We start from the raw sequence: 13,622 nt of genomic DNA, 5'->3' as shown, positions 1-13,622 counted from the left end.
CCCGAGCTCTTAAAACAATCTTATACGACCAACATGGCCAACTTTAACTAGAACTTTTAATTACAACTTCAACATTCACGATAGACTACCAGCTCTATACCAATCGACTACAACTTTTGAAATCTGTTACAACTATTATTGCTAAAATACCATTATACATCAAATTTGTAATTCTTTCTTTCCTAACTCAAGAGAAGAGTAAGCCCATGTTTTCAACATTATATAGTAGATTATTTTAATTAAGTTAGACCCAATATTTTTTTCTCTTCCTAGAAATGTTTACATATAAAAATTATGGTGTCTTGCTCTTATTTAATTTTCTTTTCGTCTGAGTGTCTGCGTAATCACTCAGCGTCGTGAATCTTCTATCGCTCCATTCGGCTAGATTTTGCAGCCCTAAATTACAGTTTTTTGCTTGCTTACTCCGCTTGCAGAGGAACAAAAACAAGAGGGCAGGAATCAAGAAAATGGAGCGACAATGGGCGGAGAAGGATTTCCTGAGTTGCAGTGGCAGCACTAAACTTGCCAGAGAGATGGCCGCGGCCGCCCCCTTCGCCGATCTCGATCACGCTATCCAATATGCTAGAGATATTTGGTTCAATAAGGTCTTATCTTCTTCTCTCCTCCGTAAACCCATTCTTCTTCCTGTAAACAATTTCCTCATCTCGCTTTATCCCTTTCCAGGTCGATGTGAAGGGCTGGCTCGAGTCCTTCGCCGCCCATCCTGAAATCGGATCAACTTCGAAGCCCATATCACAGTTGCGATTCCTTTTTCTGCATCCAATTGTGTGCTGGTTGTTCATTGTTTATTAAAAGATTATCTGATTGATTTGGTGAATTTGTTGCTGATGGGTTAGATGGAGTAAGGAGGAGCAGTCCACTGCGATAGCGACTGCAGATGGTTCCACCATGCAGGCAATATTTTTTTTCTTCTTGCTTGGTTTTATGCTTTTATTTGTTCCAGAATTATATTGTGATTTAGTGGGTATTGATACGGTAATTCCATTTGGTTTTGTAGGAATTGTTTGAGTGGAATGCTCGGTATAAGGAGAAATTTGGATTTGTGTTTCTCATATGCGCTTCTGGAAGGAGCTCTCCGGAAATTCTAAACGAGTTAAAGGTGGGATAATGTGCATACTTTTTTAACCGGTTTTTAATTTGTCTCCAATGCCGGGACTGGGTACCTATCACTAAATTATCTGAATTTGATGATTAAGTAAAGCTAACAAAAATTATTCTCTGGAAATCCTCCAAAGTAGGATTTTTAATTGGTGTTAATGATTCTTGACTGGTCTCCTAGAAACAAGCAATATGGTAATCATGCTAATTATCCTGTAATTATAAAAATAGGATTTTTACTATATATAATTTTCCAGTACACACTGAGATAGTAATGTATGAGGCAATTATATTTTTTACGTGGAAAAACCCAGAAATGGAAAAAATCACAGGGCTTAGTTCAGTCAAAATAATCCAATAGGAAATTGAAAGTACAGAAGTTCACTCTTCTCATAAGTTAGAGAGGATGAGATTACAAAAAAACTAACAATTACTGATTTATGATAGTTATTTTGTTACAATAGTCATTATTGGGCTACAACAGTCATAATTGGGTTACAAGAAATGTAATTAGTGGTTACAATAATAGTAGTTGGCTACAAAAATCATAGGTGATGATTAAAACAGCCGTAGTTGGCTGCAACAATTGCCTTAGTTCATTTGTAGTCTTTAATGCAGTGCAAACCTAGGGATAGAGAACTTTGGCACACATTAGCTCTGTTTAAATTTAAGGTATTGGAAGAGAGAGGAAAAGTAGGTGAAGCTAAAATGCTAAAGGAATTAAATTGAAATTTAGGAGTGAAAGTTTGTTTTTGTATTGATTGGTGAGAAATTAAGCTTTATTTTCTTGCAAGAGAGGGTGTGTCAATCACAACAATGACTACATAAAATTTTCTTATTATTTGTCATTAGAGTTGGGTAGTGAGTTTTCAATGGAGCAAATTCATTTGTTCATAATACTTAGGACTGTAAATGAACCAATGCACTTGAAGAAAAATTTGAGCTCGGCTTGATTAGTACTTGATCTTATTTGTTCAAAGCTTTTAATATATATATTTTTTAAAACCTAAAGATTAAATAAACTGAATGTGAACATAGTTTAATTCATTTATTATTGTTCTTGAACAAACTCTTTTGTTGTTCAATAATTAACTTATTAATTATTCTATATTTATATGATATCTAGTTTTAAATAAAATTTGAGTAATTAGAGCTTATTTAATTATATATTTAATAGTAATATATTGTAATTTAATATCAAAATGTATATAAATTTAATGCAATTTTTTTTTTAATTTCAATGAACTATTTGTTAGTACTTATTGATATTATTTAAGTTTATTTATAACTTATATATATATATATATTATTTTATTTACTTAATATAAACTTTTTAAATGCTAATTTAAAATTTATTGATTTAATTTGTAAAATCATTTATTAGTAAATTTATGTTAAAAACCAAGCTCATTCAAATATTAGCTTGTTTACTAGCTTTATGTGAAACACTAAATACAAATAAAATTTTTTTATTTTATATGAAAATTTAAGCACTCATTTGAATTTTTAATTTGTTTATTTAATATAAACAAGCCAAGTACGAATCAAATTTGATCATTAAAAAATTTAAGTAAGCCAGGCATGAACATACATGTGCTCAAGTTCGATTTATATATGAGCAACTTATGACTCGACCAAGCCAAGTCCAATCCATGTCTTATTCAACTCAACTTGACTCGGTTACAACCCTAATAATACTCAACTAAATCCAATTTCCCACCGGTTACATTTAAGCCAAATAATTCATATGAAATTGTGAAGTAAAGTACATTTGCATTCTCACAAATTCTTTCAAAACCAAGTTCCTTAAAAAAAATAAATAATGAAGAGGGGCAGGCGATTAGTGGGGTTCTTCCAATTTTTATGAATTTTCATTCATTTTATGAACTACTAGTACCTTGTGGCAGAGACGGTTTATCAACAGGCCCATTGTTGAGCTTGAGATAGCGGCAGAGGAAGAAATGAAAATAATCGAGTTGCGCCTTAAAAAGCTATTTGATTCTAAGTTGAGAACAAGTTCCTTGCAAACTGCACAAGTATCCGCTAGTAAACATGAAGGTATTACATGGATCCTTTATGTACTTTGTTATGTTTATATCCTTATAATGGTTATATTCATTACAATTTTTATTTGTACCTGTATCTTCTGATAACAAGGCATCCCAAAAGAATATTTTGTCTTTTTTCTTGCATTTTATAAATTAAAGATTCTGTTGCAGTTCACTCATTTCAGATTGAATCATTGAATTTCTCTAGTTAGTTACTAGTGTTTCCTAAGTTTTTTGATCAATTGTTCATGGACAACTTGTGTTTGGTTTGACCTTTCTTTTTTATAAAGTGGTCTAGCGGCCAACCTTATGTATATTCCAAGACTTCTTTGAACTTTGAACGGTTTAATAGGAAATCATTTTTTGATTGTCATACATTTTGAATAGTTCTTTCCATATCATTATTTTTGTTGTGCACTAGAAAATTCTCGACAGTATAGAATTCTTAAGCCTCAACTCATTATAACTTTTCGGCACACGTTGAGATAGTAATGTATGACGCAATTATATTTTTTATGTGAAAAAACTCCGGAAATGGAAAACATCACCGGGCCTAGCTCAGTCAAAATAATCCAATAGGAAATTGAAAGTACATATGTTCACTCTTCCATAAGTTGGGGAGGATGAGATTACAAAAAACAGATAATTGTTGATGTATAGTAGTTGTTTTGGTACAATAGTCATAATTTGGCTACAACAGGCATAATTGGGTTACAAGAAATCTAATTAGTGGTTACGATAATAATAGTTGGCTGCAAAAATCATAGTTGATGACTACAATAGCCGTAGTTGGCTGTAATAATTGCCGGTGATGATCGATAACGATTGATGGTCGTTCACCTGCACTTCTCTTTAAGAATAATGCTTTAGTTGCCAACTCACTCATTTCTTTTCCTTTCCCTTAAGCGATAAATAAAGGCATATTTATAGTTTCTTAGAGAGGCATTTCGATAAATTTAGCTAAAATATCAAAGCACTCCATTAGACCGTTCACATTGATTCCCTTGATCATAAATCATTTTTGCAATATTTAAGTGTCTTAATGAACTCAAAATTATAAATGAAAGTGTGCTCATTGGATTCCTCTCATCGAACTAGATTTGACCATAAGCATGCCAATTTTTGAAATCATTTGACATTACGATAAATGCAACAAAGTTTTTGAATATACTTCTAGTATTTTATCTATTTGGGCTCGGATTGGTTTACTTGCATTATCATTGAGCTCATATTGTCGATACACTCAATTTAACTAGAAATTTATTGAAATCAGGGTTGTGATAATCTTGAATTTGAATTTAGAATATTTCTTGCTTAAAATGCATTGAGATTCATTCCGGATGATAAAAATTTCTTGATAACATATCAATTTTGAATTCAGAGCTATTACTTTTGGAGCTTTTTAAATTTAACGAACTCTTAAAGAAATATGACTGATTAGTTGAATGTTCTTTTACCAAATGAAGTATGTCCATATTGCCAAAAAGATAAGGCTCTCAAGTCTTTTATCAAACTTTATGCGGGCAACTTGTGTTTGATTTCACCTTTTTTTCCTTTTTAATTAAAAAAAAAGGTAATAGTATAGTAACTGGCCTTATGATTGAATCGTTATTTGTATTTTGAAGCTAGTATAAGAAGATTGTTGTCCATCTGACTTCTGAATAAATATTTTCATTTTGCTATTTCAAGTTCATGGTTTCGGTGCCTCTCAGTTCAGTATCGGTCAGTTAGCAGTATGTGTGATTTAGTCAGGTATCTATGCAAAATGAAAACCATCCATGCTGACTTACTAACCAAAATGTATTATTTTTTGCTTCTTTTCAGTTTTGATAGGAGATAGGATGACACCATTCTATGGCTCCTAGAAGGTGCTTAAGAGATGGATGTAGAGGGGAGGTAGTTTTGAAATAGCAAGGGAATGAGAACATATGAGGTAGATAGTGTTTGGAAGGGGATAGGAGGCATTTAGTGGTTGTTCGGGCTTGAAATAGATAGAGAACCACAACGCTCTGGCTTCAATGAGGCACGGTTGCCAAGTTCAATCTCCTCTCTAAAGCCATACTTACATATGGTATTTGCATATTCTCATTCCCTTGGCATTTCATAACCATCACCCTGCTAGATCCATCTCTTAAACACCTTCTAGGAACCCTTGAATAGTGTCATAGGATATATCATTTTTTTGTTGAGTTTAGAAAATTCGGCTATTTACACACTGTTTTCCTTTCCCACTTTTGGACCCAAAATATGCCCGTGATGTGTTATATCAAAAAGTGACAAATTATACCTTTCTTTAATGACCTTCATCGGTCAATTATCATGTGATGGAGCAATTATTTGTACATAGGTGACCTCCATTGATATCGAATTGGTGTCTCATGACTGACAATTCTTTCGAGATTTTCTGAGCATGAGGTTCTGATCCACGCTCGATTGAATTTATGAACCGACCCTCGGCTTCTATTCACACCATTTCTTTCTTAGAATTTGACAAATTCAATCAACTTAACGTCGTTTTCATCTTTACTTTTACAGAAAATAGAAACAAAATAAATTTATTTTTATGACCTATTGTTTTATCACAAATTAAATTTTCTTTTTTTGGGGGGATGTCATTACATACACAACACTAAAAATATCTTTATTTACAAAACTAGCACCCACTTGATTTCTTTGAACTACCGAACTAATATATTTACACGGGCTACAATCAAACCATTGATAATTTAATAAAAAGGAAAAATATTGGTTGGCTTTTTATCGTGTTTTTTTTTTGAGTGAGAATTTGAAAAATAGATGAATGATTACACTATACTTGTAAATAGTAATATTTCAAGTGCTATGATGTAATTTCTCCCTTTTCTTCATATTTTATTTTTTCTGACTGAGTTCAATTGGTAGTTCGAGTAGGCATAATTGGAGGGCATCTTACGGCTGTTGCTAAAGTCCTTTCAGAAAAACCAAATGAAACTGCAGGTCAAACTCACCGCACTCGACCTCCGATCACCACACACGTCTTGGATGTTGCCCGTGGCTCGCCGGCATCGGGCCTCGAGGTGCGGCTTGAGATTTGGAAGGGAGATCAGAATTCTCCTTCATTTGGTGAAGCAGATTCAAGAAGCTGGATGTTATATGGCTCATCAATCACAAACTCTGATGGTCGCAGCGGTCATCTGATGCCTATAACTGATGATATTGAAGCTGGATTTTATAGAATAAGCTTCAATACTGGTAATTATAACCCATCTGGGTTCTTCCCTTATGTCAGCATTGTGTTTGAGATCAGGGAGTCTCAGAAATCTGAGCATTTTCATGTTCCATTGTTGCTTTCGCCGTTCTCTTTTTCTACTTATCGTGGCAGTTAGAATGGGGGAGGAACATGCTATATGAAGGAAGTAATTATAAAAATAATTTGCAAACTCTTAGTTCTGTAATAAATGTAATAACAGTTTGGATTATTATTATTATTATTTTATTTTGAGATACATGATTGTAAACGTAATAATTATGCTCTGGAAATTAGACGAACATTAGCACTTGAGAGCCCATCTTGTTGGGATATCTTTATTTTTAATTAGGGATAACTACATTCATAGCACCCAACATATCCCTATTTACAAAATCTAGCACGCAGCTGTTATTTTTGAACCGCTGAATCGATGCTTTTATGTGTGTCACGATCAAACTATTGAGAATTTGATAAAAATAAAAATTATGGTTTGGTGTTTTATCATGAATTTGATATTTGAGTAAGAATCGAGAAATGGATGAAAGAGGGTGCTAGATTTGTAAATAACAATATTTTAGGTGCTATGTATGTATTTGAAATTATTTTTAGTCACAGGTATAAATTTATTTCCCCTGAAGTTTGTACGTTCAATGAAAATAAATGGGAATCAATACTGACAGATGAGCATGTATGAGCTTTCTTATGAAAATAAATGGGAATCAATACTGACAGATGAGCATGTATGAGCTTTCTTTGTTGAATAGAAAGTATATCTGAGTAAAATTGTTTGATTTGGAGAATCTTTCCTTCTATTTGTTGAGGTTTTTCTATGATACAAGGCTTTAGCGATTAATTTTTTTACCTAACTGGAACGTTTGTGATCAAAATATGAAGTTGATATATGAGAGATTAATGACAATTTTGGTCACAACTTTTAGTAGTTTTATCAATTGAATCAGTACTAATTCAGTTTGCCGTCTAAGAATTGTTTTTACAGTTTATTTTTGTGAAATTCAAACCACAACCTCAATTAAATTGGTCCACATGAGACACCCATAGCTCTGCTAGGGTTCCTTTCTTCACTTGCGGTGGCCGCTTTCTGTTCCTTTTTCTCCTCTGGCGGTTGCCGGCGGCCCCAGTACTCCTCCCATGAAATCCCCTCCCTCCTAAGGGACTGGATGGCCCTCTTAAACAAAACGCACTCCCCTCTCCACAAATTTCTTTTGGGGGGGTTTCTTCCCTTCCTGAATCTTCTCTTTTAGGAGCTCCTCTCTCTTCCGTCTTCTCAGGACTTAGATTCTGTTTCTTTTGCAACTTCTTTTCCTCTCCTCCCACCTCTCTTTCGCACCCTTCGGTTCTAGTGAATTTTAATTGAAAAAACCTTAAAAACCTTCTTACCTCTCAAATCCACAAACCTTCTCCACTTATCCTTAATTATGTTCATAGTGAAGAAGAATCTGTTGCTTTCTCTGAAGCAGAAATTTTAGAAGGTGCTAAAGATTGGGATCTCTTGCTTGTGTTATTGACAGAAAACCTTTCTACAGGGTGCTTTTGGAAGCTTTAAAAAAAACCCAGACCTTAAAAGGTAACCATTAACTTCTCTCTGAATAAATGGTTTTTTCTATTGAAATTTTCTTCTCCAGAGGACTTTGAATCGGTTTCATCAGGAGGCCTGTGGATTTTCCTTGGAAAATCATTTATATTGCAAAAATGGATGCTAGAATTCAACCTCTCAAAAAGAAGTTTACCTAAATCTTGTATTACCTTCGTCAGAGTATGTATACAAGTGCAAAATAGTACTGTTTTTCCAGTGATATTAACCTGAAACTCAAAGGGAAAGATTTATCTTTAAAACTTCAAAATTAATGGAAACCTAGTCATTGCATAGGTTGTAATTTTTTCTTTTATAATGGCAATGCCTGCCCCATTAACTCTACTTTTCCTACCTCCATCCCGATCACCTCACGTCGGAGAAGCAGCAGCAGGGCTCCAAGCGACTTCCAAGGGTCGAGCCAGCATCCGCCCCCCGGCCTCTTCTCCCAACACATCTAGTAGCTTTTTGAACCCATCCCCTTCCTCCAAGAAGCTAACCCATTCCAACTTGTCCCAGCATCCTTCGATCCTATTAACCCTATCACTCATTGTTCTTCTATCTCTTCCATTTCCTCCTCCATCCCAAACCTGAACTCTCCAAATGACCCTTCTGTTCCGCCCGCCCACATCCTTGAGTTAACAAATATTTTATTATTGACATTTTACATAAAAAAGGCTTCCTCACCTTTTTATTGAATGGGTGCATTAATGCATCACTGATGTAAACTTCTCAGTTTGGACGTGAGAGGCTATTTTCCTTCCTTTACTGGCTTAAGACAAGATTGCCCTCTCTCCCCCTATTTATTTTGTATTGTCATGGATTGATTTTGAAATTTAATTGATCATAGAATCAAATAACAATCTTTTCATTCCTTTGAACCTTAACATGAATCACCTCACCCTTTGAATATGGATGACCTGATTATCTTTGAAGAAGATTCTCCTCTCAATCTTTGGAATATTAAGGGTCTTTTGGAAACCTTCTACAAAGCTTCTAACTATAAGATCAATCCATCTTTACATGCGTTCAAACCATACCTTAAATGCTAGAGCTCTTTAGACATCTTCGATTTTGGTTCCTCTCAAACAAGTTTTACTTATCTCTGGCTCTCTGTCTCTGACCATAGACCCAAGCTGCTAACTTTTCAAAATTTATTGGATGAGCGTAGGCTTGTCCTGGAGGGGTGGAAAGCAAAAGCCCCATCTCTTTCAGGTAGGCTGCAACCTATCAAATTCACTATTTGGATATGTGCCAGGAGAGAATTCTTTTTGTGCCAAAAAGTTATATCAAACTTATTCACAGTTGATGTTCAAAGTTCCTTCTATAAGACATCATCAACAATAAAAAGCTTCACATGTTGTCATAGTACAAAATTTGCGAGCCTAAGACTAAAGGGGGTTTGGGACTTCACCCCATTCAAAATCTCTCTTTTTCCTTCATGAGTAAAATAGTTCATTTTATTTGCAAAGACAATTCCTAGCATGCTAGATAGTTCCGCGTTAGCTACATTTCCTTTTGGTAGCACTCTCATAAGCAAACCTCCCATTTGTGGAAAAGGCTGAAAGAAATTGCTGGTCTCATCAAGTCTTTTATTTCATTTTCTATTGCTGACGGTTTCATATCTCCTTAATTTGGGATCCATGGCTCATGGTAAAATCTCTTTGGAATGCTTTTGGTGCGAATACATTGAATCCTATGTAGTACTCTCCTCATGGAGAAATTATTCAATACGGAGTACGTATACAGCTCTACGTGCGGACTCCGATAATATGCCGCCACGTGGAGGTTATTGTGGGGTTATTGACGTGAAATCGTGGAGTAAGAGAGTTAATGGGGGGTTATTGGGAGGTTATTGCAAGGGTTAATGCAGTGGTTATTTAAATGGAACCGCGGAGGTTATGGGGGGTTATTGAGGGTTTATTGCGGCATTGTTGGAGTTAATGCCCAATAACTCCTCAATAACCTCCCAAATAACCTCCGCGGCTTCACTCTAATAACCTCCGTTTCACTTAATTTTTTTTAGGTGGGCCCGATATAACACACATAGTGGTATATTATTGGAGTCCCCACGTAGAGCTACGTACTTACTCTGTATGAAATAATTTCTCCTCCTCATGACAGGCTCAATAAATTCATTTACTCTACATGTTGGATCTTTACTTCCGCAAGTTCTTTGCTTTCTCACAATAAAAAAATAATGCTTTTTCCCACTAATGTAGCAATAGATAAGCTCATTTGGAAGGAGCGAAAATCCCCCTCATTAGATGTGATTTGCTATCATCTTTATCAAGCATTCCTCTCCCCTAATTGGGTGAACATTAATTGGCATAAAAATTATGCTCTTCGATATTCCACTTACTAATGGTGGGCTATTCAAGGTGCATTTATGATGTGTTGTATTTGTTAAATTTTTGTAGTTTTAGGTGGGGAGGTAAAAACACGAAAAAAAGATGTGAGCTAAACACACCCATGCCCAAGGTCAGCGCGCGCCCACACTACCCCTTGATGTGTGAGTGCTTAGTCACACGTTTTGATGGTTTTAGCATAGTTTTTGAGTTAGTTCGGTGCGTAATTCTTATAAAAGCTTCAAAGATCATGCGAGATCAAGGAGAGAAGAACAGGTGACATGAGAAGAGTATAGTGCAGTGAGCGAAATTGAGGAGAGCGAATACATTGAGGGAAATTGTGAGATTCTTGTGAGTTTATTTTATTTCTTCCGTTGATATTGTGAAGTGTGTATAATTGTTTAATTGAAAGCGGGAGGAATATTGTGGAACGAGGGATGATTAATTTGGTTCGATTTTTCTTAACTGTGTAAAATTTCTTTTCTATTTGCAATGCAAGATATCTTCTTTCCCTTTACAATGTGTAGTCACTAAATGCAATCTCCCTTGAATTAGGATCTAGGGAATTTATATTTGATCCCTGATTTTGTAAAAACTTTTTTACATTCAATTGCAAGTTAATATGTTAACCTTCTTTGCTTCATTTACTTCTAAATTGGCCACTTAGAATGTTAAAATGGGTTGTGATTTAGTATTACGAGAGTAGGCTATTGGAACGATTAGGTTAACATACATTATTTTTGGAGACTAATAATATTGATGTTAGAATAGTGCAATTATTTGGAGAAATAAGGAAACATGACAATTTTTGTATGATTAAGGGAACTTAATTTTAACATGAAATCCCAATACTTACGAATTTGAAAGAGACTAAGGAGTAGGGTTGTTCCTGATTGTTAATTATCATAGGGTTAAATGGATTGATCTAAATTTTTTTGGTCCGGTTCAAGGGAGATTATTTCATTTGCTTGATAACCTCTCTCTCCATATTACCATGGGATTTTGAAAAATAGGATTATTCACTTTAAAAATTCACAAAAACTTCAGACTTTCAAGATAAACTTACCGCTAGTAAATTAGAACTTAGCTTGTTATAAAAATTAAGTTTACTGTGGGATCGATACACGAACTCTAATCCGTATATTATTTGAGCAACATGTATACTTGTGTGATTGTCGCGTGCTTCACAACATATCAGGCATCAATTTAAAAGTACTGATGCATTCTTGTTAAGGAACATTCACTGCACTTCTAAATACAGTCTTTGTTACTTTGTGAAAGAAAATAACAATCATTTATTATTCTCATTCAATTTTTCTAATGCTATCTTCAAGAGCTGGTTACCGTGGATGGCTGCCTTCCTGCTAAGTCATTCTCTTCTCCAGGTACTAGGTTATATTCAATATTTGCCTATTTGTCACAAAATACACAAACATTTCTATCTTCTATCCATTCACTGCATTGTTTATCATATTTGGAAGGAGAGAAGTTCAAGGAGATTTGGAAATAATTATGTTAATTGTTCGATATTTCTTTACAAAATTATAATTGCTATGGGAGCAAAATTCACAATTTCAAAGAAAACCCACATTTGGGATGTCATTCATAAGGAACTCTTCTAGCTTATATTTTATTTTTTACTTTTTGCACTTATTTTTAAAAATGTTGCATTTGCACTAGAAGTTAGGCTTTGGTTCTTGCAACATGCAATATTTCCTTGGCTGGTTTTGGTGCCATGAAGGTTTCATTTCTTCATAGACGCAACAAAAGTAAATGGAGACTCTTCTTATCTGTTTGCTGTTATATTACTTTTGAATCATTATATTGTGCAAGGATGTTTTACTTCAGTTATTTCCTTCTGGAGAGTCATGATGATTTAAAAGCTTTCAGAATCTTTTGGTTCACCTGTTATGCCATATCATATTATTGCTCAGAATCTTCACATCGGATCTCACTAATTATTTTTGCATCTGAGCCCATTGATTGTATTTGTTAGTTGGTTTTGCTTCACACGTCTTTATATAGAGAAGTTATTTCATACGGACAACACATACATCTCTGCATGCGCTGTCCGATCTCGGCCGTCGATTACACAACATTTTTGTTTTTTGTTTTTTTGAAATGAGACCCACCGAAATACAGGTTTGCTACGATCACGGTCGGGATCGAACAACACATGCATCTCTGCATGCACTGTCCGTATAAAATAATTTTTTCTTTACATGTGATATTGATTTTACTTTATTTTTGTTAATTGGTTTTTGCTTCTAAGCCATCATACATTGTACTACCTCTCAATCACACAATATAAATAGTCTTTTTTAGAAGTGAATTTAATTATAATAGTGCACACATTACATATGCTAAATCTTGAACTGAAACTTTTCAAGTTGAAAGTTTGATCTTTCGACAAACAAATTAAAACTTTGCATCACAATCACATTCATGTATGTTTGAAAAGGGAAAAAAGTTTTTGAAGGTCAAATGAATCTGCGCTTCTGCAAAAAAAAAAGTAAAATAATTTTTCATTTTCTATTTATATATAAAATATAAAAATATTAGAATATGTTCCACATTTTTTAATTGAAATAAAATAAATTCTTGAAATAATTACGCAACATCTTTTGATATTTTAACTAATTATACATAGCAAATTAATCAAATAACATTATTAATTCTCTATGATTATCATTAATTCGTGAATAGTTATCATTGTGATTAAGCCCAATAAAATTTTATGATATTTAATAATTTTGAATGGTACAAAGATAACTAACAACTTAAATAATATAATGTTAACTGAGTTAATATATAAGGCATTGATAATTTTTAAATTTGTTCATTAATAACCATTTTAATAATAATTTAATAAATTACATATTAAATAAAAATATTCATGAAATACTTTTTAACTTAAAATCTCAAACATTTATATATAGTTTAATTTAATTATATTGAATTTTTAGCATGATCAATATTTCATGTTTTTGATATTTTAATATATTTCTTGTTCAAGCATGCTCATGTTATAGGTCACTGCTAGTTTTGAAGAAGGTCATGCCATGTATCATAGCAACAACATATACTCAATGTTGATTACTAGGAGTAAAACAGAATTATCCAAAGATTATGTACATCTTGTTTATGCATTCAATCATGACATATCAAGGGCCAACGAATCATTGGGTACTATTTTTCCCATCACGGCCCACATAACAAAAGTGTGGCCCACATTGATACCATCAATCAACCTTAAATCATGCCATTCATTTGCAAGTATTACACAG

At 33.8% G+C, this 13,622-nt stretch overlaps 1 protein-coding gene across 3 annotated transcripts; it reads left to right on the top strand.

Moving 5' to 3' along the window:
• The first annotated feature begins 310 nt into the window (after positions 1–310).
• LOC110021143 (uric acid degradation bifunctional protein TTL) lies at positions 311–6,709 on the top strand. 3 transcript variants are annotated; one of them, XM_020719501.1, is made up of 6 exons: positions 311–605; positions 685–758; positions 858–915; positions 1,019–1,120; positions 3,027–3,177; positions 6,144–6,709. In XM_020719501.1, the coding sequence occupies exons 1-6, from the start codon at positions 468–470 to the stop codon at positions 6,530–6,532; spliced, it is 912 nt and encodes a 303-aa protein (XP_020575160.1). In that variant the 5' UTR covers positions 311–467; the 3' UTR covers positions 6,533–6,709. The 3 variants fall into 3 exon arrangements, with proteins under 3 accessions (XP_020575160.1, XP_020575159.1, XP_020575158.1); XM_020719500.1 differs by having other exon boundaries at positions 312–605; positions 6,123–6,709; XM_020719499.1 differs by having other exon boundaries at positions 312–605; positions 6,069–6,709.
• The last annotated feature ends 6,913 nt before the right edge of the window (positions 6,710–13,622 follow it).

The sequence above is a fragment of the Phalaenopsis equestris genome, unplaced genomic scaffold, assembly GCF_001263595.1.
Source record: "Phalaenopsis equestris unplaced genomic scaffold, ASM126359v1 Scaffold000123, whole genome shotgun sequence".
NCBI lineage: Eukaryota > Viridiplantae > Streptophyta > Magnoliopsida > Asparagales > Orchidaceae > Phalaenopsis > Phalaenopsis equestris.
The sequence above is the reverse complement of the archived record's forward strand: the minus strand, read 5'-3'. Positions and strand labels throughout refer to the sequence as shown.

Coding starts and splice junctions, on each gene's coding strand:
- LOC110021143 (XM_020719499.1), top strand. CDS start 468: ATGGAGCGACAATGGGCGGAGAAGGATTTCCTGAGTTGCAGTGGCAGC. Junction 759..857: donor ACTTCGAAGCCCATATCACA/GTTGCGATTCCT, acceptor CTGATGGGTTAG/ATGGAGTAAGGAGGAGCAGT. Junction 3,178..6,068: donor ATCCGCTAGTAAACATGAAG/GTATTACATGGA, acceptor TTCAATTGGTAG/TTCGAGTAGGCATAATTGGA.